The 27904-nt window shown below is 35.6% G+C and overlaps 1 protein-coding gene across 1 annotated transcript; it reads left to right on the top strand.

Moving 5' to 3' along the window:
* The first annotated feature begins 2129 nt into the window (after positions 1-2129).
* On the top strand, positions 2130-25564 carry LOC141458173 (uncharacterized). The gene is made up of 2 exons (XM_074135815.1): positions 2130-2487; positions 19280-25564. The coding sequence occupies exon 2, from the start codon at positions 19302-19304 to the stop codon at positions 21834-21836; it is 2535 nt and encodes an 844-aa protein (XP_073991916.1). The 5' UTR covers positions 2130-2487; positions 19280-19301; the 3' UTR covers positions 21837-25564.
* The last annotated feature ends 2340 nt before the right edge of the window (positions 25565-27904 follow it).

The following is a 27904-nucleotide window of genomic DNA, read 5'->3' as shown; positions in this document are numbered from 1 at the left end:
AGGAAGTATTGCGATCGTCCAGATTTTTTTGTTTAGAAAATATACCTTTTTGTATATTTGTACGTTACAATTCGGTATTTATCTGCTTCTCTTTGTCCAAGTTCTGTATAAAGCAGAAAAGAAAGCAGTAAATCATAATAAGTGTTCGAATTAAATAGTTCCCTTTTTGAAGCCACTTCCGTCTCACCTACTGACTATATCCGGAACTGGTCAGGAATACGATAAATATGCGTGCTTCGATGGATAAAAACAGCGATATTTTTTCTCAGTTATTACTGATCGCACGTTACCCGTTGACATTATCCAAATTTAGAAAGTAGGCCCAAGACGATCGCCCATAATCGGCTCAGATTATGATTGAAGTCAAAAGCTTTCTTAGAAGTTTAAAGAAGAAATCTTCTAAGATTGATAAGATTTAAAAAAAAAAAAGATACCATAAAGCTTTATTGTCTCATAAATTGTTCGTTTAAATAAAAACTAGAGCAGCTAGTTTTTCATAGATTGTTCAAATTTTCCCTCTACTTCCCAAAGGCTAAGATAGAGTTTTCCATATAATGGATGCAAAGTTTGGTTTTGTTCTTCGATTGTTTAAATCTTATTAAGAGTCCTGTACTTAGTATTCATACCAGAAAGTTTTCCCTGCTTCGTAATACGATTGAATAGAAATAGATTTTCTGGAAAATATTGATTACTTCCGCTCTTCCTCTTCCTCTTCCACTTGCACGCACACAGTTTATCCCCCTCCCCCCGGGAAACTGAACGATTAAAGGGCATTATGACATCATAATGTAATATACGTATATGCTATAGACCAGTGGGTCCCGACCTTTTTTTGTCGCCCCCGATGTCCCTAAAGAAATTTCACTCGAACCGCACACCCCCTAAAATTTATATTTTCCTCAAGGATAAATATAACAACAAAAAATCATACACGTGGAGCCTATAACAAAGAAAGTATACTTTAGGTACATTAAAATAGTAATTTCCTTGATATATGTGCAAGATAATAATATAATAATGAAAAATATTTGAATAATAATAATATCCTATTATTTACCTGGACTTTTCTCGTACCCCCTGGAATGGGTTCTTATTTAATACTTACTTACTTATCCGGCGCTACAGTTCGATATGAACTTTGGCCTCCCGTACAATCCTGTTCCAGGTATCCCGATCTAACGCCTTCGTCCTCCATGCAGTCACTCCAAGTCCTGCTCCACGTCTTTCAACCAGCTCGTTTTTTCCATCAAACTTCTGCTTCATTATTTTTTCTTGTCATCAGTCCCTCTGGTAAACTCTCTATATGCCCAAGCCAACTTATTTAATGATACTTCCATTTATTTGAGTGTTGACTGACTTGTTAAGCGATACTCCACAGACCATGTTAATTATCAGATTTTATAAACAAAACTCTGGACCACTCACTTGACTTCCTTTTACAACAGTTCTTGAGGCTCAAACTTATGCACTTTCTATTTAACTCCATCTTTCGAAACTTATTAATTTTATTTTTTTTACCAACATTTCCTTAATTAAACTGCGCAATGACCAAAATAGATCTTTGGCAGAGGACAGAGAAGGATGGTCTAAAGCAGTGATAGCGAACCTATGACCCGCGGGTCAGACACTGACCCACGCAAGCTTTTTCACTGACCCACACAATTGCTAGGCAACCATTTGTTTTTTTACGCGGATTGATTTAGATTTTCTAATTGTGTGGATAATTTATATTCTATCTGTATTTTTTTTACAGTCACGTATTGACACAAAAGCAATTTAAATGCCTATCTATAACCTTTAGTTTGATCATTACAGTTCTAAAACGCAAATGACGACAAATGCTTTTGTAGTATTTGAAATAACTTAACTCTTGTGCAAATGGGAATTAGTGGTGACCCAAGAACTCACGTCTCAAAAACGTTCGCCATCCCTGGACTAGGTCATCTTCAGGGCTAATTTACAATATACAGTTTTACATCATAAAAGGGTTGGTGTGTCTTCTGTCTTGTCTGTTCATGGGACTGAGTGTGTTCACGCTCGGAATTACAAATTTCAGGAAATACAATCAATTTTTAGCAAGATGTACGTGTACTACTACCAAAGCGAGCCAAAAAAAAAGAGGTTGGGGAAAACGCTGGTTTAAATAATTCATTTATTGGTAGATTAGCAATAGAAAGCGAATTAATTAACTTCGAGCACGGCCGTTAAGAGTGCGGCACTGTCGCACATAACTTCTCCTCCACCAATAACTATGGAAGGTATACGTATTACTAATAGGAGCCGACGGTGTAGGTTTGTCAGTGTGTAAGGTAATGTGGTGACGGAAGCTAAACTACTCAGAAGAGAATGGTCAGCGTACAAGAGGGGATACAACCAACCTTATAACTGTTTATTGTCACCAGTGGAGTGCGCAGTTTTTGTTCAAATCAACTGCAGAAACTTTGGAGTACAGTGGATTACTATTTTAATTTCTTATTTTTACCTCAGGTACACACTTTATCTTAGTTTAAATTTATATACTTATGATTAAGTAAGCAGAACTTGTACACTTCTAAATTTTATGTTCACGTGCTTTTATAATCCTGGTCGTGATAATTCAATTTTTAAAACAAAATTTAAGTATTACTAACATATCCGGTTACTCGCCGTGAAGGAGGTTGTGCTGTTAGCCAGGTTGAGGATTGGCCACATCTTCAGAAGAGAAGAACCACCTATTTGCTCTGGGTGTAACAACGTCCCTTTAACTGTACGCCATATCCTGGTTGAATGTTTCAAGTATTTTCCAGAGCTAGGCAAAAGTTTCAACATTCCCTCACAACTGGAAGAAGTATTGAACGAGACAACGAAAACAGCGTACAAAACTATTCTGCAATTCCTTAAAGATATTAAGGTTTTTAATTCAATATAACAATGTATATATATTTATCAGGATGAATGTATCTATTAGGACGAATGTACTTAGATTAGATTTAGATTTAAAATAACGGGGCGGGACCCTATTCCCACGGCACCCCAGCCACAAGAGGCTTATTGTGCCTTCCCCTTAAATCTAATAGGTGAAACCTCTCCTTCTAAGAAGGTTGAGGGCTTTCCCTACCAGTTCCTTCTGCGCTAAAATCTCCTTTGGTCTCAGAGTTCCAAAGCAATCGAATCAAACAGGTGAGAGGCCGTTTCCTCCTCTTCCTGGCACAATCTGCACCACGGTTCCGAGCTGATAAGCCCCTATCTTGTGCAGAACTGCTTTCTGAACCTTCCGTGCCCTGTGTTAATAGGCCTGTTATCAGAGTAATCTCATTCCTGCCCAAATCTAGAGTCACTTTAGTTCTCTAAACCCTCTTGCATGACCCTCTTGCTGTGTTTGACCCCAGGAAGTATCACCCAGTACCTTTCATGTTCTCTCTATGTATGTACTTATTAGGATGAGTGTATGAGGGCGTATATAAATTTTGTGTAAATAGGTGATTTTAAAATTTAGGCTAGATCTCTATGGGGTGCGAGGAATATCGAGTACGTCACTCCCAACTTTAGTTAGTTAGGTTAGAAGGAATGACGCGTTAGAGCCACCAATAGGTTAGAATTTCGACAAGATTAGATGTTAAAGTAAATCAAGTAAAATAGTAAAGTGCCTATTTTCCGGGATAGTTCAGGTGCAAAGGACCTTCGATATTACGCACCTTTCAAAACAAAAAACAAGAAAAAAAATATCCAGTTGGTAGAACTGCATATTACAAGGAATCAAATCTTAAGAGGGAATCTACTCAAAAGTCCCAAAACCTATTTTTTTTTTTTTTTATACAAATAAGTTGAAAGTAACTTCCGTTTCTGCTAACTCAGAACTTTAGCAACTTAACTTATTATATTCAACACATAGGATCGTACATTTTACTGAAATGGGGCTATAGAGGTATGCCTGTGGATCCCCCACTTTCATAAGTGCCCTTTATTTAAATTTTCCTGGAGAAAGTAATAGTTCCAGTGAAAGTTGAAAAAAGTTTGTCTGTGCGTAAATTAAAAGTGAAGCCTTTAAAATCGAAGTCCAAAACCGAGAATCAAACTCAGTATCGATTCTGAGCTTCACGAGTCTCGCTGCTGACTTTCTCGGTCGTCTCTTTAGTGAATAATAATAATCGCCGGAAGTTTTCAGTTTTTATATTTCGATTGAGTAAACACACGACGATCAAACTGTAGCTAAGCCAAGGAAATCTCTAAACCGGAAATACCAAATTAGCGAATGGATTTTTTTGGAATGGGTGCGAGGAGCCAGCCGTTCTACTAGACTTTTAGACATTTAAACGACCAAATACTATGGACAACTAATAATGCGGAAACCGGATTGTGGCGGAAGCTGGATTTTGGAGGCCAAGGCTGCTCCACAGCCTTGTTGTTGTAGCAACGATCATTATTATTAATGTAGTAACAGAGAGGACATGATAGCACTACACTTAGATTGTAGATTGATTGTAATTTACGGTCACATCACTTACGCAAAATTTACGTGAATTAAATTCCTTGCTATAATCTCTGGATTGAATAATATTCCGGAAATCCCACTTTACTGAATGGATTTATTACATCATTGCGCACTCCTTTCGAAAATAACGCTTAAGACATTCCTTACAATTGGTGAGTACTTTACATCCACGTTGATCTCACTTTTTCTTGGATTATAAATTAGTTTTGAGATAGTTGTTAAGAAAGCCTCTAATGTGCTATTTCAGTGTACTGTACGCGTGTACTAATGTTTTAAAAACTACGTAGATCTATCTAACTGTACGCAATGTGCCATTTCAGTGTACTGTACGCGTATACAAATATTTTAAAAACTACTTAAATCTATCTATAGTTTCTATTTGATATTTTTCTTGTATAATTAATTGGTTTTGGGATAGTTGTAAAAACAAATCCTCTAATGTGCTATTTCAGTGTACTTTACGCTTATACATATATTTTAACAACTAATAATATTTCGTACAACATTTGGTCGTTGTGTTCAATCCTGAGGGAGAGTCCTGTATTACGGGCCAGACATTGATCTAACTGATGGAAACATTTTTGGGTAACATTTTCCAGCTGTTAATCTCCTCTTGTAGGCCTCCTCGGAAGGCAGTTCCTTAAATGACGAACACTTTTTATTCAATTAAAGAAATTCCTTTTTAATTCATTTAAAGCAGCCAATGGGAATTATGTAATCGAAACATCTTTTAGTTCAGATAAGGGATATTGATTTCAGCCATTAGCTGGTTTATTGTTATTCATACAAACATACAAACCTCCACATTTCTATCCGAATGACTAACTCTACCGTAATTTTTAAGTTCATTGTCCTTAAGTTTAAGTAAAAGTACTGATTTATCTTCGCATCTTTTTTTTTTTTTTAATCGGCATTCTTTCTTCATTCTTCAAAATGATCAACTTGTAAACAATGTTTGTTAATTTTGTTTGTAACTGTTAATTTTGGCCAATCCAGTTGATTGTTTTCCCCACTTATTTTGTACAAATACTGTAATCAAACAATGAACCTGCTTCTTTTATCTCTATTCTACCGTACGACAGTGCTAAATATAGAAGACGATAGATGTACGAGTGAAAAGTATGTGTAAAGTTTTGGAAAAATCGTAGGAAGCCAATTTTGGGGGAAAAAACAATCTTAGAACTGTGGAAAAGTCCAGTGCATTTTCCTAGTTATAGAATAGACTTTTAAATTTGTTGACGTTCGTTGAATTTTCCGTTGTAGCCACCATGTATATTGTAACTCTTTCAGCCATCATCAAATCAATCAGTTTTTTTGTAGGAATTTCCACCTCTCACTTATATCTCCGTCTCACATTATACTTGAATCTCATTGAAACTATACTTGAAGCAAAGTCAAGATTTCTCTGCACCAAACTCATTAAGTCATGCTTGCTACGCGAATAATACTACTACTCCCTAGCCATCATAGCCCATGAAGGGACTAGGACCTCAGCCACCAACAGCTTTCCACCGTTCACGGTCCCTCGCAGCCGTTCTCCAACCGTGCAGAGCCCAACCGCCTCCACGTCATCCTCCATGTCCCTCAGCCATCTCAGCCTTGGGGCTTTCTCCCGCCATACAATGCTCTCTTTGGAGCCCTTATATCCTCCATGTGTACCAACCAACGCAGTCTTCCCTACCTTGCAGTTATGCAAGACACATCATCAGGCTCACCAAACAGTTCAGCCACTTCTCCTTGTTCGTCCTGATGCTGAAGCCTTCCTCTGTCCTCGCACAGATCCAAATATTCTCCTTAATATTTTCCTTTCCCACCTGCGTATCCTTTGCACATCTGCCCGGCTCCAAAACCCACGTTTCTGAGCCATAGGTTGATTTTTCTGTTGTAGCCACCATGTATATTGTAACTCTTTCAACCGTCATCAGATCAATCAGGTTTTTTTGTAGGAATTTTTACCACTCACTTATATCTCTGTCTCGCATTATACTTGAATGGCATTAAAACTATCCAGTAGGACAGTTGTATGAGGGTTGATCGTCAAAAACTGCACGAAAAAGCTGTAACGTTGAAAAACACCCAACTTTGACAATTTTTTTCTCTTTTTTTCTATAAAAGATAAAATTCCCAAATTTTCTTTAAAATATTGAACAAATCTTTGTTTACAAGTTAAATTTTTTTTTGGAACTACGTAGATAATACAGATTTTGAGAAAAAAAGTTGCCAAAAATGAGCAAAAACTGCAATTTCAGAAAATGTTCTTGTTCTTCTTCTTGTTCTTGTAAACTTTGTAGCGCCTAAACGCGTGAACCGATTTTCATGAATGAGGTGTCATTCGATTCGGAATTTTATGTAGATGTGCCTTGACTTTGAAACTATACTTGAAGTAAAGTCAAGATTTCTCTGTACCAAACTCTATAAAGTCATGCTTGCTTTTCCTGGCTAAGGATGTTACTTCTCATGGAGGAAAAACCCAGCTCTTCCCAGGAGTCGCTCTCCAGCATTAAGAGTCTGATTAAAAGGACAGGTCTGGAGGGTGAGCTCTAAAGTTGGGGAGCCACAATAGATCCAAAGGGGTCGCAGCGGCTTAGGCCTTAAGGGCCGCCCTATTAGAATCTTATCTTACGCAATTAATATCGTAAGATATTGTGAGTCTCACCTTTCTCACTAATTATCTCAATCGTAAAAAAAAAATTTGGGCATTATCTCATTTAAATTACGCACTAAATAAAACCCCTAAAAAAATTATTAGCGTTTTAAAAACAAGAATCTCAGTTTGATTAAACGATAGTTTGAGTGCGCTGCTAGCTAATGGTGTCTGTTCAGCTGAGAGCTAAAATCCCTCCAGCAGTTACGGCTGTTCAGCGCTCTAATCAGCTTACCGCTTACTTTGTCGTAGTAAATAATTTATGACCGTGGGTTTTTGGGAGAGATCCTACTCCTTTATTTAAATGCGATCAGGAATATCAAGTGAAAAAAACCCACCTACTAACTCAATCTGTATTATTGCAGAATCTTTATTCATTAATGGGTTAAAGAAAATGAAAAAAGAAGTATATTGCCGAATTTGATTGAAATAAAAACTTTCCACTTTTCTTTAAGAGTTTTCCTCTTACTTTTTTTTGGTTATCATCTGCTTATTAGTATTAGAGCTCGTTTTAATAGCTTTTCATTAAAAGAAAATTGTTTTAAAATTGTTTCGAGTTTACAGTTTTCAATTTTCCTTTTTTTTAAAAACAACAAACATATATTAAAAATTTTATTAATAAAGCTAATCCTGCTTATTGTAAAAATTAATCCGAAAAGAGAAAGGATAAAAAAAGGGATCATAAGGACCTCCTTAAAGTAAAAGATAGTAAAGTAACTGCCTATTCTTTCAGGTGGGCTTTACGTCCAACTACCACAAATTAGGTGTCGTAGCAAACATACTTTACTGTAAATTTCTCATATTAACCATTAAATAAAATCCAAGGCCTAGACCAGGGGAATCGAACCCACTAAACCAACAATACATCTTAGCTTTGCGGGTCTAGCCTATAACCGCCTAACATACTTTACTGTAAATTTATCATATTAACCATTAAATAAAATCCAAGACCTAGACTGGGGGAATCGAACCCACTAAACCAACAATACATTTTAGCTTTGCGGGTCTAGCCTATAACCGCTCGGCTACCGTGGCGCCTCCTTAAAAAAAAGGAGATACACCTAACGAACCACAGTTCTTCTTTAGCCCTCTACTATGGTACTTCAATAAGAATTCCCAAATCCTAGGAAGACGTAATTTCTAGTTAGGTTCCTGGTTCATAATGTTTGGTTCTTCTTTTTCTTCTTTCAGCTCTTAGTTTTACACATCGCAATAATTATCATCTGCAGGCCCAACAACCAATAACCATAGATTTATGGGCAAAGGAAGTATTATACATTTAAAAAGTAAAATTTCTTAAGAAATGTTTTTGAGGCTATGCTCATACTAGTTGAATCAATTAGGCTAGTTAAATGGAGCTAGAAGTACCCACCATTGATACGTATAATTTCTCAGCGAGGGGTGTTCACAAAAGTCGATCGCCTGTTTCCGTTTAATGTGACTAAAAAGCGCGATGTATATTTTTGGGAAATCATATGAGTTTAAGTGAATCATTTATCGTGATCGTTTTAATCGATTACTATCTTTCATTGGACTGTTTTTTTCATTTTGTAAGAAACATTTTATAGTAATACATTAGACTGTATCTTTTCTTTGTAGTACTGATATGGTTTGCTTTTCTTGGATTTCTTTATTCCTATCTTGAAAATTCATTACATTTCCGGTTACCTGATTTGGTCCAAAAGATTGTTTTAATAGTGCTATCTCAGTGAGGTGTCAAATTGGGAACTTCCTGTGACTTTTCTTTTTTTATGAGTTATTTTGACCACGTTACTCGTCAGACAGGAACTCAATTGGAATAAACATTTTTTTTATTTTTTGGACCCAAAAGAACTCAAAAAATGAATATTTTTGGATGAAAAGTCGTAAAATGTTTACTTGCTTGCAGTACGTTTTGCCAAATGTCCAACCAAATCGCCATAAGAAATGGCCAACTAATTATAAACATTCGGTAAACACTCGCTGACCTTTTTAACCTTTCTGAGGTTACATCTTTAAAATAAATCCTTAATTTTTACTTTCTTTTAGTTTACCAAAAAATTTTTACTTTCTCTGACCCTCCTAAATGCAAGTCGTTGCGTTTTTTTCTACTCATTGGATGCAAATCGGGTGCCTATTTATACGGATGGTCAGTGGTCAGGGTAACTAAAAAAAAAAAAAGGAATCTCTTCAAATTTTGTATTTGAATTTAGATGTAGCCAATCAATGGGCCCGATAATTAGCTTTTGGTCATAATCAACCAATAGCAAGTCCCTAATTTAACCAATTTCTTACATCCCAAAACTCGTAACGATTTTTTTTTTTCTTTCGCTCTCCCTTGATACCCAAAGCCTATTTTCAAATTACAAAACTTTGGTACCAATTGGTGACCAATCATTCATGTACGCCATCGAAATCATACACGAAATACCAACTTTTGAGTTCCTTACAATAATCCGGAAATGGATCGCTGTAAATATTTTCCTCTTTAATTAAAAAAATTCTTTCATATAATTATCTATAATTAATTCATAAAGACACAAAGCAATTATTAGCATTAATCGAAGATATTTAGGCCGTAATAATTAAGTAAATCTAATTAAAAAGAATAAAAAAAAAATTAGAATAAGGAAATGATGTTAATAGTGTTTGGAGGGAACGTTACCAGGACGTAACTGTATAAACAGTCGTAAAAAATGTTAATTGCATGCTGGTCCACGTCCTGTAATGGAGGCTTCCGCTTGGACAGTAGTCCAAGCCTATAGGAAGATGTTTTGAAAAGAAAAGGCACTTATTCTCTCTAATACCCCAACCAATCGTCCCTGTTGCTATCTTAAGAAGGCCGGATGGTTCCTTGAATTAAAACTCTTTAAACATCCTGGTCCTCAACGTGTCTCCCTAAACTCCATCCCGAATTTTTAGATCGGGAAGTTCTTGTTCGTCCTATAACCTCATGATTCTTTCTTATCACCTCATATTCCTAATTGTTGCTTTTTTTTTGTTTTGTTTTTTTGTCTTTAAGTCTAAAAAGAACGTAAGATATGTTTACTGATTTGCTGCAGGATGTAACATGTCTTTAGATTGGGAGCAATGGTTTGTCCTGTTCTTTAGGCATTACACTTAGGCCTAATTGTGGCCTACTTCTTATGAGTCTAGAACAGAGATGGCGAACCTATGACCCGCGGGTCAGACACTGACCCACAATTGCTAGGCAACCATTTGTTTGTTTACGCGGGTTGATTTAGATTTTCTAATTGTTTTTTTTTTTCAATCACGCATTGACACAAAAGCAATTTAAATGCTATCTATAACCTTTAGTTTGATCATTACAGTTCTAAAAACGCAAATGACGACAGATGCTTTTGTAGTATTTGAAATAAAGTAAAAGTGTTTACAAAATATCAAATAAAATGTATAATTTTACTCATATTTTGTTGGTTAAAAAAAATCGACAACCCAAAGCAAATAACCATATTTAGATTTTTCTTCAGATTTTGTTCAGGTTTTGTTCAGTTATGTTTGTAAAAAGAGAGACTTCCATAACCACTTGTTTCGTCCCCGTTTTACCCCGTTAAGCCAACTGAATTTTAAAGATGTTTAGTTTTGAAAATATTCAGTTTAAAATGTTTAAACTTAACTCTGGTGCAAATGGGCATTAGTGACCCAAGAGCTAGTACTAAAAAAAAAAAAATGAACAAAATTTGACCCACGTCTCAAAAAGGTTCGCCATCCCTGGTCTAGAACATCAAACCTCCCCTTCTTACAAGAATCAACAGTTTTTTTCTTAAGTGGTTTTTTGCGATACCTTCGAAGTACCTTGGTTCGCTCCTTAGTTCTATTTCTTTGCACCAGATTTCGCTGTAGTCTTTCCCTTTTTTTCTCATCCTTTTGTATGATACTCTGGTTTGATAATCATGTTAACCACCTTCAACTCTTTTTCGCAACCCTCGTAATGACTGAAGAAGGTCGTTATCATTGCTCGTCTGAAGAAAGCAACCATCTTGTCAGTTTACGTCACCAAGGAAACAGTTTTTCCTTCTCTTTTCATTTCTCTCTTAGCTTCACCTTATGACCTTATCCAAAAATAAAGCAATAATGGACTACAATAGACTACACTCTTGGATGTTTCCTTTTTGTCTTTGCCAAGATTTTTTTTTGGGGGGGGGGACATTCTTATCAGTGAATCTGATATCGTTTCTATTTTGGAAAAGCTTTATTTTTTCAGCTATGTTTTCATCAAGTTTTCTTTTTGTGGCATTGGCTTCCGCCCTCAGCCAGCATCGTCTATGTGCTTATCACTAGAATATCACTCACTCTCCATTCTTACCTACAAATACATTCGCTTCACACATTCATCCCTCTACTATATACAACTATTTACATACAAACTTACCAACTAATGGATGGATCAGTACTCCTATATTCCTGCCATCCTTATAGCTTAACCGAAATTAAAATCACCGTAATCCTTCTCTAATCATTTTCTTCCATTCATTCTAATCGGCTATAACTTTTAAATCCATTCATATTTCATTGCTAGCTCTGTTATAGACTTAAGCACATAGATGTTGGTGGAGAATATAATGTCTTCGTAGCGAAATGGTGCATCTAAATACCTGTATATATCGTCAAACATTCGTTTCCTTTCTACTCACATAACGTGGACATATCATTATTATATGTTTGAAATCCTCCTCCTCATCAGCAATCTACGCAAAGAGGAGAGAGGACCTTTTTGTTGATCCTTTGAAGATACGATCCACACACCGCGTGGTTCGCTCTCAGCCTGCTTATTGTCGTAACAACCCATTTATTAGTGACAGTTTCCTTTAACCATGGTTGTCTAGGTAACTGATCTGCCATAGTTTTATAGAATCTCCCTTTATTACCGTTACTGTTAATCTGTCAGCTACTTTTGTAGTACTGCTTTTGCAATTGTACCCTTGATATCGGTGTCTGGTAATTTATAATTAGCCCTTTTTACCCGCTATTGGTGGCTTCCTTTGCAAGATTATCAACAAGTTCATTTTCTTTTATACCACAAGTTTCTTAAGCTAAAAGACAGATAAAATAATGCTATTTTTAGAAGAGGTTGGGCTAGCTTATAAAAATTACTGGTCAATGATGTCATCTCACTGTTTGAGAAACCAATCTGTCGATGAGCACAGGATTGGTGTGTGTGTGTCTAAGTGAGTGACGTTGATTGTTCCACCTCCATCTACGAGTAATCGTCCTTACGATTACCTAAAATATTACCCATATATACTTCGCTCATTGATTTCACGTATTTGTGAATTAATTCGGCACGCCATTGTTAAATAATAGATTAATACTTCAGGAAACCATTGTCACTTCCTCTTTTCAAAATTTTATAAATTCAGTTTCTACAGGAAGTTCCTGTACGGAAAACTCTGAAAATGAATAATTTCTGTTCATAATTTTTGGTGACTGAATCATAGTATCAATAGGATGAAAAATTAATGCCAGTTTCAGTCAGTATAAACTTTATTATGCCGAGCTTTCGACCTAGGGGACTAGGTCATCTTCAGGGCTAATTTACAATATACTTTTTTACATCATTAAAGGGTTGGTGTGTCTTCTGTCTTGTCTGTACATGGTCTGTTCATGGGAATCGAATCCACTAAACCAACAATACATCTTAGCTTTGCGGGTCTAGCGTATAACCGCCTAACATACATTACTGTAAATTTCTTTTATTAACCATTAAATAAAATCCAAGGCCTAGAGAACCGGGAATCGAACCCACTAAACCAACAATACACCTTAGCTTTGCGGGTCTAGTATCTTAACCGCCTAACATACTTTACAGTAAATTTCTCATATTAACCATTAAATAAAATCCAAGGCCTAGAGAACCGGGAATCGAACCCACTAAACCAACAATACACCTTAGCTTTGCGGGTCTAGTATCTTAACCGCCTAACATACTTTACTATAAATTTCCCATATTTACCATTAAATAAAATCCAAGGCTTAGAGATTGGGAATCGAACCCACTAAACCAACAATACATCTTAGCTTTGCGGGTCTAGCGTATATCCGCCTAACATACATTACTATAAATTTCTTTTATTAACCATTAAATAAAATCCAAGGCCTAGAGAACCGGGAATCGAACCCACTAAACCAACAATACATCTTAGCTTTGCGGGTCTAGCCTATAACCGCCTAACATACTTTACTGTAAATTTCTCATATTAACCATTAAATAAAATCCAAGGCCTAGAGAACCGGGAATCGAACCCACTAAACCAACAATACATCTTAGCTTTGCGGGTCTAGCGTATAACCGCCTAACATACATTACTGTAAATTTCTTTTATTAACCATTAAATAAAATCCAAGGCCTAGAGAACCGGGAATCGAACCCACTAAACCAACAATACACCTTAGCTTTGCGGGTCTAGTATCTTAACCGCCTAACATACTTTACAGTAAATTTCTCATATTAACCATTAAATAAAATCCAGGGCCTAGAGAACCGGGAATCGAACCCACTAAACCAACAATACACCTTAGCTTTGCGGGTCTAGTATCTTAACCGCCTAACATACTTTACTATAAATTTCCCATATTTACCATTAAATAAAATCCAAGGCTTAGAGATTGGGAATCGAACCCACTAAACCAACAATACATCTTAGCTTTGCGGGTCTAGCGTATATCCGCCTAACATACATTACTATAAATTTCTTTTATTAACCATTAAATAAAATCCAAGGCCTAGAGAACCGGGAATCGAACCCACTAAACCAACAATACATCTTAGCTTTGCGGGTCTAGCCTATAACCGCCTAACATACTTTACTGTAAATTTCTCATATTAACCATTAAATAAAATCCAAGGCCTAGAGAACCGGGAATCGAACCCACTAAACCAACAATACATCTTAGCTTTGCGGGTCTAGCGTATAACCGCCTAACATACATTACTATAAATTTCTTTTATTAACCATTAAATAAAATCCAAGGCTTAGAAACTGGGAATCGAACCCACTAACCAACAGTACAATTTAGCTTCGCAGGTCTAGTAAAGTGAACTATTGTTCGGTTTCAAAAACTATGTATTTTTAGCAAAAGTTTTTAAGTACATACCTTCTCCATCTTTCACTTGTTAATGAAATTACGTCACCTCTCAGGAAAAATTAAAAAAAAAGAAATTATTCTTCTTTAAAGTTTTTCTATTTTAAAACTTTGACGCACTAAATACAACTTCCTTTTACGTGACTTTGCAAGAAAAAAGAACCTCTTTTGAGCAAAAAAAAAAAAAGAATATCTCTTTGCATAAATGCAAAAGTTTCTAAAAAGAAGTGTGTTTTCGCAGTTATTAGCACCTGGCCGCCTCTATTTACGGACATTACACTCCCTATATTTCTTTCATCTTTTACCTGTGAGTTGTGTTTCCAACTAATTTACAAGTAAATCTTCTTTTTTTTTTTAGTTATTAAAGCAAAAATATGTCAAATACATGCTGCTTTGATTCGCTTTGCAAAAAAGTTAATAACCTGATGGATTTTATCGCAAATATGGCATCAGGGCTTCCGGTTTTTTGACGTTTGTTCCCCTACTTTATTTTTTGTATCCCCTCAATTACTTATTTTTATTTTTTTTATCTACATGTAAGTGTTTTTACATATTTTGTACATATCGACATGAACTCATTTAAAGTAATCTAATCAAGAAGTTGTATAAATGTCCAAACTTGTCGTTTGTATGTCACCTGTCATTTATGACTTCATATAATAACAACGTTGGTTGATAAATAACAAAATAATTGAAATTTATTTAATTGTCTTTTTTCCTTATTAACGAGATAAAGAGAATTGCGACCATGTCTTTGTCAAATTGTTTATACCAGGGGGGTATCAAAGCTGGCGGCCCCCGAGGTAATTTCTTGGTGGCCCCACGATGTACTGAAATAAAATGAAAATAGAAAAACGTTTTTATGAAGGAGATAGCGCTTATGGGAGGGAGATCGAGGTAATATCGGTACACATGATTCCTCAGGTTCCGTTAACTACTGAAGACGAGTATAGACGTGGACCCAGGGTCTTTCCTGTGGGGCCTGTGGGCTTGACTTACTCGTAGTTCCAGCGACGTAAAAGAAATCCCTACTTTTTCAGGCGGGGCTTAACGTCCAACTACCAATTAGGTGTCGTGGACGCAGGCGACTAGCAAACATACTTTACTGTAAATTCCTCATATAAACCATTAAATAAAATCCAAGGCCTAGACCGGGGGAATCGAACCCACTAAACCAACAATACACCTTAGCTTTGCGGGTCTAGTATCTTAGCCGCCTAACATACTTTACTATAAATTTCTTATATTAACCATTAAATAAAATCCAAGGGCTAGAGACCGGGAATCGAACCCACTAAACCAACATTACATCTTAGCATTGCGGGTCTAGCCTATAACCGCCTAACACACTTTACTATAAATTTCTTATAATAACCATTAAATAAAATCCAAGGCCTCTAGACTGGGAATCGAACCCAGTACCACAATACACATTAGCTTCGCAGGTCTTAGTTCCAGCGACGTTTGGAAGCCATATGTTCTGCCACTCTCAGTGGAATTCCAGAATGATTTGGTTTTTATTTTAATGACGAAGTAGGAATTCCCTAAAATATATTCTTATTTAGGCGAGAAATATCCAAAAATGTTTGCTGTGCGCTATTTTTTGGATCACGTTCTTGTGTGAGCAACTATTTCCCGTCTTAAGAAATTAAATAAAACCGCATACAGAGCACAAGATTGACTGGATAAATGAAGATTGTCTGTTCTCAATCTCTCTGAGAATCCAAATATTCGAAAAACTAGAGAAAAATTTGGCAAATATGGGGCACTAAGTGACCAATGGTTTAATTGAGTTTGAAACCCCTGGTTTAAAAACTGTCGTTAGCTTGACATATTTCCAATATTTTCCTCAGCTAATGAAAATATGGGTTCACACTGTGAAATTAGCTTTTCTTTAAGAAAATTCTTGACCCGTTGTTAGTGATAATGCAGTTTGCAATTATTATTATCAGATCTTTTTACCGTTTCCTCTATTATCCAATGCATCCAGTGTCCAGGACGATTAGTTACGCTTTCGGTTACTTTCTCCATTCCAGTTTCCTTTCATTCCATTTTTTCTTTATTCTCCATTTCGAGAATTATTTCTGGAACTGGAATTATTAGCATTTTTGTTTTTTGGAGATCTTAAAGATAGTGAGAAGAAAACAGAGAAAACAGATTATAAAACTGGTTCCATCGCTGGAACATTCAATTTTGTTATGTTCTACTAACTTATTCATGATTCAGTTTCCATTTTGAATTAGCATTCAAATTACCACTGTTCGTGGATTCAGGAGTCATCCATGTGAAAAAGATTGCAGAGCGATGCAACGGAGTTGTTCACTAGTTTCTAAATAATTCACAACTTTATTTTCTTATTCTAATCAATATTTAGTACAGTTGTTGTTGTTCTTGTTGTTTTTACAATGAGGTAACTAGTTGACCACATTCTTTTACTTTTCACCAGTTTCCATTGTGAACAAATCGGTTTTCCTCAAATGTATAGTTTCAGTCGAATGAGGTCTCAGGAGTGGTGGCTTGTCACCACTGGGCAGAGACAGGCGAAGGAGTTCATTAAAGGCTATTCGCCGAGGCTGACTGCAGGAATTAATCCGTCAAGGCCGCGTGGGGCTATATGGGTGATTGTAGGCCTATTAACTGGCCACTGCAGACTCAGAAAACACATGCATCGCTGGCAGATGATAGCCTCTGTAGGTTCTGTCAGTGTGAGGGGCTTGTATGGCTAAGGATGTTACTTCTCGGGGAAAAAAAACCAAGGCCTGTGAGCTTTACCCAAGAGTCGCTCTCCAGCATTAAGAGTCTGATTAAAAGGACAGGTCTGGAGGGTGAGCTTTAAAGTGAGGGGAGCCACAATTGATCCAAAGGGGTCGCAGTGGCGTAGGCCTTGAGGCCGCCCTAGTCTAATCTAATCTAATCAGTCGAATGAATATGGGAACTCATGCTGCTCTATAGGTTCCTTGCAGTTGCTTGGGGTTGCTGGTCAGTTCTGCAATTAGGGAGCGCTCAAAGCGGAGTGAGGGTTCCGCTTTTCTCCTCGGAAAACTCGAAAGTAGAAACTTAGTTACGATAGTAATACTTAAGGTGTATTTTCACTGTGTCCTGACAAGAAACCTACTTACAAGAAACTTGTAAATAAAGGACAAAGAATACAACAAAGTTTACAAAAAAACAGGAGTCACCCTGATCATTCCAAGAAAATGGATCCTGGAATTACAAATGTATGTGTCTAGAATCGGGTACAAAACATCCTAGAAGGGTCCTCCACCACCCAACCCTCTCTTCAGAAGATGCCCATCAGAAGGCTTCTACCAAGAATGTGCTACAATTTGTCCAGTTAATCTTCTAACTTCCAAGAACTTTTCTCTCAGCTGGGTTCAGTGATTTATTCACATGTAGCAGGCAATAAGTATTTCACCCATTTTATATCATGGACATCCGTTCATTCTTTTTTAAAGTATGGCACTTTAATTTAATTCAAGCATTAAATTGAGATTGACCCGCAATGCTAAGATGTATTGTTGGTTTAGTGGGTTCGATTCCCGGTCTTAGGCCTTGGATTTTATTTAATGGTTAATATGAGAAATTTATAGTAAAGTATGTTAGACGGTTATAGGCTAGACCCGCAAAGCTAAGATGTATTGTTGGTTTAGTGGGTTCGATTCCCGGTCTTAGGCCTTGGATTTTATTTAATGGTTAATATGAGAAATTTATAGTAAAGTATGTTAGGCGGTTATAGGCTAGACCCGCAAAGCTAAGATGTATTGTTGGTTTAGTGGGTTCGATTCCCAGGTCTTTAGGCCTTGGATTTTATTTAATGGTTAATAAAAGAAATTTACAGTAAAGTATGTTTGCTAGTCGCCTCCGTCCACAACACCTTATTGGTAGTTGGACGTTAAGCCCCGCCTGAAAAAAGTAGGCAATTACTTTACTTTACTTTTTAAATTTAGATTGATTAACAGGAATTTCAAAAAATGTGGAACGGTATTTAAAAAAACAAGAAAGATTCCGTTCTGTTTCCGGTTACAAACCTACTAAACTTGACGCTTGATAAAAAAAAAGACGGAAATTATGAGCGGAGGTTACACTCTATTCAGGTTACAAACAGATGTTTTGTTGATGCTTTCTTGTATTAATAAAAGTTCAAAAATTTTCAATCAAAAAAGTTAACGGCAATCAACAAATGCAAGTTATCTGAGTTTAATTACAATCGAGTAATGAGCCTATCTTCCTAGGCTATCAGAGCCACTGATATCCTTCTTCAATCAAACATTGGCAATTAAGTAAAAACACTTTTACGAAGCCTACATCTTTTAAACCAGACTTCAAACCAAACTTTGTTCAGACTGAGACGTACCAAATTGTTACAAACATCTATAACTCTTTGTAAAACCGTTTCCTGTTCCGAAATGGCACATTAGAGGTAAGTTTAAAGGAAAAACTCTCACTAGGTGGACTTAATTATTCCTTAAATTTAAATTTGTTATTAATTTACATAAATTTAACAAAATGCCTGTATCAAATTAAGGTTTTTTTTGTTATTTTTTGTCCCTTAATATGTAAATATGTTCCCTTTTAATCTGTGCTAATATTTATCTTAAGAGTTTATATAGACGCTAAGCATCAAACCTCAATTTCTGGGTTCTTTCTTTTTTGTGTACATATGTAAAGTTTTGTAAATAAATAAATAATTATTATTGACAAAAGTCCATACAATAAATGAAAAAGTAAAAGAAAATTAAGTCCTCCGTTTTCCATTGGATTGTCTAAATACGTGTAACAAATGTGTTGTTATATTTTCTTTACAGGAGGGAAATTTACTTTCAATATGTTGGTTGCGTTGTACGAGTATTACTGTTATAAATCTGGGAATTTTCCTGGTTCCCTTTTTTGTTTTCCCCGTGAAAGATCAGGGAGAAATCTGTACTTCCGGGGACAAATTTATTTTATACGATTTTCCACTCTATAGTTCTGCTTACTTACCTCTCTCTAGCACTAGTAAGCTTAAAAGATGAAATAGATTACAAATACATATTTTAGGTGCTTATTTCTTTTAATACTTGTGCTTCTTTCTTTATCAACAGCTTACTATGAGCATGGACAAGAATGTTTTCAGCATTATCTACATGGTTGTTCATACTATCTGCAGGAATCGTACAATATCCCTGCAGTCATGCCATCCAACAAACATGGATAGAGCAAAATTTCCCTAACAAGATCACACAAGATGATTTTGAACTGTTGAAAAGAGACAATGATACCGGATGTAAGATACTGTTATGCCCGCGTACACATAATTACTATATATATGGTTATACATGTTGGAGAATACCAACAGATACGGAAATAATTGGTAATACTTTGTTTCTAAGAACAACTAGAATTGAAAGAATATTTGCTGGTGAATTTGAGAAATGGCCACAGCTGTTATCGCTGAATATTGAAATGAATCCAGAATTGGTTGAAATCGAGACGGGAACATTTAGTAATTTGACAAATTTAAATTATCTATCGATTAGTAATAATTATAAATTGAGCAGTATAGAGCCGGATTTGTTTACAGGTTTGGTAAATTTAAAAGAATTACAATTGGTTAAAAATAATCTTTACCATTTAACTGATCTTATATTATCGGTGAATCCAATCATTTTACCTTCATTAAGATCACTAGATCTTTCCCAAAATTCTTTCGATAAGATCAATTCAAATGATTTACACAAATTTCATTCAAAAATAAAAATATTGAGTTTAATGTTTTGTGGTCTGTCACAAATTGATGGAGATTCATTTAAAACATTGACTGAATTACGTGAACTAAATCTAGCCAATAATAATTTAAATGCAAACACTTTATCAAATTTAATTTCAAATTTAACAATAACAATGAAAAATTTGACTAGGCTTAGCATTGCCGGCAATTTATTGCATAAAGATCCATCAAAATTGTTCCAGGCAATCTCGTTGACAAATATAACCGATTTAGACGTAAAAGATAATCATTTTGATATACTGAAACCAAAACTATTTCCATTCATGCCAAATATAACCCGTTTAGATCTGTCTGGCATAATGGCTGTTAATATTGACAATAATACATTTAATGAAAAACTATTACCAAATTTAACAACATTAATTGTTGCTAGAAATAGTTTTCCCGGTGTACTTGAAAATCTACTCTTACCAAATCTAATAGAATTAGATTTATCAGAAAATTCTTGTGAAAATTGTTTCTTATCACCATTGTTTAAAATTAATGAATTTATTTTTGAGAAAATGGAAAATTTGAGAATCTTAAATTTAGCTAAAAATGCATTATATCAAGTGAAAAGTTTTACATTTTATGGTTTATTCAATTTAGAAATATTAAACCTATCAAATTGTTCAATATTTTTGATTGAAGATTATTCATTTGTCAATTCAACTAATTTAAACCAATTAGATTTAAGTTTTAATAATTTTTTAATGAATTATTCAATAAGATCTAAAACATTTACTGGTTTAAACAATTTAGAAATGTTAAAATTGCATAATTGTGGATTGAATTCAAATTTTGATCCATATTTATTTAGCGGGCTGCCAAATTTGAAGTATTTAACATTAAGAGATAATTCATTAACGTATATAAATTCATTATGGTTTGAAAATTTGACAAATTTAATTGAAATTGATTTAGCCAATAATTATATTGTGGAATGGAATCAGTTTAGGCTATTCAATAATAATAATGATTTAGTAGCATTAAATCTTTTCTCAAATAGATTACGTATTTTTACTAGTGATATGCTGGAAGATTTTCAGAAACTCCTATATCTGGACCTAAGGGACAACCTGTGGGATTGCACTTGCCAACTTGTGCTCAAAGTACAGGATTTTCTATCCGCCAAAAACATCAGTATAAATTCATTATCATTAAATACGACCAAAAATAAATGCTTTTCGCCGGAAAATAAGGAAAATTTAGAATTAATTAAATTTCTAAAAAGCCATATTGATAGAAATCAGTGTAAGAATATTCAGCTGGCTTTGATTATATTTTTCTGCTTTTTAGCCATTGCTTTGTTATCGGTTGGTGCACTTTTGATCTATTATCTGCGATGGCATATCCGTTATTGGGTGTTCCTATTTCGTCAAGCTATGAGATATAATTATTTCCCGGGCAATAATAAAAGAAATTCCAAGGATAGTAAATATAAGTATGATGCTTTTGTCTCGTACAGCCATGAAGATAGAAACTTCGTCGTAAGACTGGTTGCTATGTTGGAAACTCAGCCACCGTACTATAAACTTTGTGTTTTCGAAAGAGATTTCAACGTTGGCAACATAATCACTGAAAGTGTCTTTGAATGTTTAACATCTTCCCGGCGGACAATTTTAGTATTGAGTGATTCATTTGCTAGATCAACTTGGTGCCTGTGGGAGATGCAGTTAGCTCAACATAAACGTTTATTCTTCAAGGATGAACAAACTGAACCATTGGTTATCATTAAAATTGGCGAAATTATGGATCGTCATATGACGCCAACGTTGCGATATCTAATCAAAAGTCGTGTCTATCTACAATGGAATTCGGATCCGATCAAACAGAAATTATTTTGGCAAAGATTACGAGAAGCTTTGACACCGCCTAAAGTTCCGGTCTGAGCTTCTACATATATCTCTCTCTCTCTCTCTCTGTTCATTAATTAAATAGCCAAATGTGATCTATTATTATCATTATTATCATTTCTAGGGCACAGCCAGATTTGTAAAACACTTATCGAGAAGGTCCTTCTCTGATCGGGACAGACTGTACCTCCTCGTTGAAAGACTGCCTTCTCAATGTCCCAGACAGTCCTACAACTAAGAATAGTTCTTGCAGCATTGACTTACTGGAGAGTATTTCACTTCCAAATCCTTTTTTGAAACATTTCCTGAACATGTGAACAAAGATAGAAAGACTGACTCCAGATTTTCTGGTTTCTAGTCTACTTGGTAGAGTTAAAGTTCGACTCCTTACCAGTTAACTGTTTCGATCTTGTTGGAAAATGTGTCCCCTAGGTGTATCGTACAAAATTAGGCGATGACGAATAAATTCGTCAAACCCCAGAGTATGTTTGATATGAAATTGGGTTGCGATGAAATGACTTTTATATTTTTTTCGTTATTTGTTTCATGTCATTTATTCATTTATTTATATTAGGGGTCCACAAACTACGGCCCGCGGGCCACACGCGGCCCTCTGAGGACATTTATCCGGCCCCCGCCGTTACTTCCGGAAGGGGCATCTCTTTCATTGGTGGTCAGTGAGAGGAGCACTATATGTGGCGGTGCCGCAAAGCGCTGCGTCGGTCATGTACAGTACTACTTCCGGCGTCACGGCTCCGAAAACAGTGTAAAATAACAGCAGAAGTAGGAAGAAAGGCAAAGCACTATAACTAAACCGGACATTGGACCATCTCATTAGCCAAAACCAGGTCCCATAGTTCCCACAGAAATACTGGGCAGTTTGGTGATTTAAATTTACTTGTTCTTTATTTGAAATATTCTATTTGTTCTCGTTTTGTTTTTTTTTTACTTTAAAATAGTTTTTTTTTTTATATTCTGGCCCTCCAACGGTCTGAGGGGCAGTGAACTGGCCCCCTGGGTAAAAAGTTTGGGGACCCCTGATTAATATTAACATAAACAGGAACCAAAAACATCAAAAATAAATTTACGAATATAATTTAGTTTTAACTAAAATTGCAAAATTAAACTGCCGATGGTCACTACTGAAAACGCATGATGAATATACTCGTCATAAACAGTTAACTGGTTAATTGCATTTTCAGACTGGAAATGATAGTCATGCCCCCGGAAGTGTTTGAACACTTACTCTACAGTTTGGAATAAATTACTCCATGTCCTTGGTCTTATTTTCACCGTCAGTGATATTTTTGAAGAAGACACTCTGGGTCTTCAAGACTAATGTGCCAGCAAGGGATCTTAAGAATACTATAATATTATTCTATACTCTTAGATATGCAAAGAATTGTCTTTGGCCAGGTTATTCTTGGGTTTCCTTGCAGCCAATTCTAGGCTTTAATAACTTGTCCATACAGGATATCCTTTTACTGACGTTTCAACGTCGTATCTCAAGAATGACTAGTTTTTAACCCTCCCACGTCCATGAATTGCTTCTTTTTTCTTGGCAGATGGTATTTTTACCGGTTATACACCTATAGTAATTATTTTAGGAGCTTGTATTCTACTTAACTATAATTAACAATTATTATTTTTATTTACGAAATCAATTTTTAGTGGCTCTTTCAATTATTTACAACAAAGTTATTGCTTTTTTATTTTAAAAATAGTTTTCATTACTGAAATTACGACAGACATATTCGAAGGCCAAAAATACATTTTCTCTAACTAAAATAGAAGAGGTTTTTTTAAAAAAATGTTTACATTAAGTTGGGTGAGTAAAGAGGGGGCAAATCCAATTAAATACTTCTTTTTTGTTTTATCGATTCTATTGCTCAAATTTTGTCGATGTTATTTAAATTTTAAAAATAAACTTTCCATGATATTCAAAAAAATTTTAATACGTACTTAACAATCAATCATAATCTAACATTTGTGCATAATCAGCGGGTTAAGAAGTTTGAATGAAGCAATATGATCTTGATCGGCCAGTTGGCCTCCTATGTCAACGATTACAAATACTCTGCGTAAATGTGAGGAGATTTGATTACACCTGTGATGAGATAATTCTGACGGGGAAGAGATGTAGTTTAAGAAGTCTCATACTCATTGAGAGATCTCTTGGGAGATACGCCACAGTCTTCCAGGCCGAGGTTTTTGCTATTAAAATATGCGCTGAGGAAAACCTGCGAATGGAACCTAGAAATAGGGAGATTCGCATCTTTTCGGACAGCCAGGCTGCACTGAAGGCTCTCGTATCCTTCAGAATCACCTCTTCCCTGGTCTGGGAATGCAGGAAGGCCCTAGAACTACTGGCGCGGCACAACAAAGTTTGGTTGGAATGGGTGCCGGGTCATGTGGGTATTGAAGGGAATGAAAAAGCTGATTATCTGGCCAGGAATGGGGCTAACACTCCTTTCATCGGTCCAGAGCCTGTCCTGGGGATCACCAGGGGTTCGGTTCGCGCGGCTCTCAGAGATTGGATCTGGAGGGAGCACGAAAAGAACTGGGTGATGTGTCCTGGGGTTAAACACAGCAAGACCTTGATGCCTTGGCTGTGTAAGCAAAGATCCAAAGAGACCCTGTGTTTGGGCAGAAATCAGATTACTCTGATTACAGGCCTATTCACGGGGCACGGTAGGTTCAAGAAGCATCTGCGCAAGGTGGGGCTTATCAGCTCGGAGCCGTTGTGCAGATTATGTCAGGAAGAGGAGGAAACGGCCTCTCACCTGTTGTTCGATTGCGTTGCAATCGAACGTTTGCGCTATGAAACCTTTGGAACGTTGAGGCCGAAGGAGATAGTAGCGCAAAAAGAACTAGTAGGGAAAGTCCTTGACCTCTTTAGGAGGGGAGGGTTCGCCTACTAGAACTAAGAAGGGACTGGCACAATAAGTCTTCTGTGGCTGCGGTGCCTTGGGGCATAGGTCCCGTCCCATCTACTATCTTATCTTATCTTATCTTAAGAAGTCTCAACGGGACCACTCACGGGATCATTCTTTCTTTTTTTTCTGGCTCCTTAAAATTCAGCCTCACGAAGATTTGTAATCTCTGCATAAACATAGAAAACAAGTTAAGAAGTTAATACGGTTTTTTGTATTAATTTATCAATTATTTCTATTATTTATTAACTAAATACGGTCAATTGTCAGAAATAAATGAGAAGCAAAAATAATTATTAATAGGTACTAATATTAATGAATTAATAACTAATATTAACGGAGATCACAGATTCAAACCCATGTGGCCAGGACCTTAAGTTTTTTTTTTTTCTCTTCCTCCTTCACCTCTAAGTTTACTGCCCGTTGATGGACATTGTTGTCTCTAACAATAGAACTCTGATCAAAAGAATTGTCCCAAAAAAGGAAACCATAAACTTGTTCTCGAGTTTTGATTCTCTAATTGGTATTGTTTTTCGTCCAAATGTGGAGTTTTTAAAGACTGAAATCTTCTTGGCAATTCACAAGCAAGTGTTGATTAAGTAATTATATTTGTTAATAAGTCAGTCATTAGCTTTTACTTTAAATTGTATTATTTGTGAATAAATTAATTTTTAAATTTATGCTGTCAGAATCATAGAATTTATCAGAATTTTATGTTCAATTTGTATAAAATAATGTACTTAAATTGTGATAGATTTTTTTTTTTTTGTAATAATTAAATTTTTGTCAACTCTAGTTTTGTAACAAATAAATAAATATTTTGTAAATTAATTTTGTTAATTATTTATCAGATTTTTTTTCTTATCTCTCACAAATATTGAAGGGGATTATTGCCGGAGAGCTTGACGTAAATACGTTTAGCTCTTTCTTAATTAGAAAGGGAGAGCGAAGGAGAGAGTAGTAAGAGAGAGAGAGTAATAAGGGTCAAATTCTGAGTGAGAAGGGCTCCAATCAATCGGAAGTACTACTTCACTTGTTGCTCCAGATGAACTTTCTTCAGCATCATTGGTGCGACTCGGCCGCTTCCTGTCTCCAGTTGTAATGTGCAGAATACCCAGCATCTTGAATGGATGATCTCTATCTGATGGGTCCATTAATGGGTGGGGGACTAGGGTCCTATTTTCTCTAGGTACCACCTCTGTCATCTTCATCTTTAGATGGAGCCTTTCTTATTTATTTTCCGTAATCAATCAGTCAAATTGTTCTGCTGGGGACAGGTAGAGAGATAAACTTGGAAACTTTTAAGTTCTGAGTTTTGTTGATCACAAAGTACCAACTCTCGGCTGTATTGGATGTCTTAAAAAATAAGTACAACGAGATACTACCCTTGCGTATCATTTGAATCTAACCTTTCTAATTAACTGGCTTTTTATTAGTAGTTATACTAAGCACACAATACATGTATGTCTTGCTGGTTTACCTCATCCAAAATTATCGTAGATTGACTTCTACGTAGCTCCATCCAAAAATCGTGTAACATTTCAACCCAAATTGTGTGTATCGTGCAAATCAAGAGTTAGGTGATTGTAAGTAAAATACAGAGTGTTCATTTTAAGACGGCTCAAAAGCATTTCATGCTTAAAAGGTTAATCTGAGCAAAAAAATTGTAGAGGAAAAATTTGTTGCTCGTCACCTCTAGTTTCAGCTCACAAGCCAGGTTAGGCTGGAGGTTATCAACTGCTCTCTTTGAAGGCACAGTACTTGCTTCACAAGTTGTGTAATTTGCATTATTTGATAAATTAAGGAATATGTTTGATCCTTTACATGAAAGATATTGATCACTTACATATGTGGCAGGAGGTTTCCAATTTTTTTGGTAATTAAACGCAACTCTCCCAAAATTATCAAATAATTATTAAACCTTCTTGTTTGTAACAGATGTAAAATTATTTTTTAGCCATTTTGTGTGTGCTTGAGAACATCTAAAGCTCTTAACATTGGATTTTTCTTTAAAAAAAATCACTCGGAAAACGACTTATTTCCCCGATATTAAGAAAAATACTAGCTTTACTGCCTCGGCAATATTTTCAGTAGAAAGGGGATGAAAAAATACATAAAAATGACCTATCGCGTGCTCTTCTTTCTCTTTGATAACAAGTTAAAAAATTGAAATGTGATTAATAAATACCAGTTTTTGAAATGGCCTAGCACCTTTAATTTTAAAGATAACGAATTGCGGTTTCCGGTTTCTTTCCATAACTTTTTATACTCTTTAAAAATGTGTAAATTAAAATGGGGGTCAACTGCGTACCCGCACTTTTGGTGAGGAATCTAAAATCAAATCACATATTCTGAAACTAGAGGTGACGGGCAACAAATTTTTCCTCTACCATTTTTTGCTCTGTTCAACCGTTTAAACATGAAATGCATTTGAGCCGTCTTAAAAATGAACACCCTGTATATTTAGCGCATCTTTGCTATCATGTCTTTTAGACCAGCATTCCATTGATAAAACTCAGTATTTGAAAACTGAAGATTCGCGAAGCAGAATTAAAAGAACCAAATCAAGCCAACAAGGTTGTCTACTAGTAAAGCCCCCTAGCTTTACTAGACTTTAAACTACAGTAATTTAGCTTTAAAAAAGTTCAGCTTGCCCTGGATCAGCTTCCAGAATCGTTAATATTTTCAATAAAATAAAATAATTAAAATAAACTAAAAATTGGGCAAAAATAAAACCAAATATTGAAATACAAATGAAATAATCGGGTAAAAAACAAATACTATAAGTTATGCGCGATGTTTATTTTTTGAAGGCCACTATCACTTATTCCTGCCACTTGCGTAACTAAGTATTAGCAATTTTAAATGCTTTATCGTGAAGTACTAATAATAAAAATAAATAAAGAATAAAAAAACAAAAAATTCTAATAAAAAACTAAAATTGCGAAGTAATGAAGGTTCCATTGCTGAATTATTAAACTTTATTATTTATTGTTAATTTTTTTTATTTATTTAATTGCCCATCAACATCCGAGGTCACCAGGGTCTCGGCAGCTTTTTTTACAGGTGGACTGACGGCCTCCGGATAGGGTTATCTCGGTCTATCCACGGGGACAGTGAGCTGTAAGAAGCTCCCTAGGAAGAGAAAATGTAAAGAGTCATCAGCTGGAT

Source organism: Rhodnius prolixus, unplaced genomic scaffold, assembly GCF_049639745.1.
Source record: "Rhodnius prolixus isolate KJV_2025 unplaced genomic scaffold, Rpr scaffold_5, whole genome shotgun sequence".
Classification (NCBI taxonomy): domain Eukaryota; kingdom Metazoa; phylum Arthropoda; class Insecta; order Hemiptera; family Reduviidae; genus Rhodnius; species Rhodnius prolixus.
The sequence above is the reverse complement of the archived record's forward strand: the minus strand, read 5'-3'. Positions and strand labels throughout refer to the sequence as shown.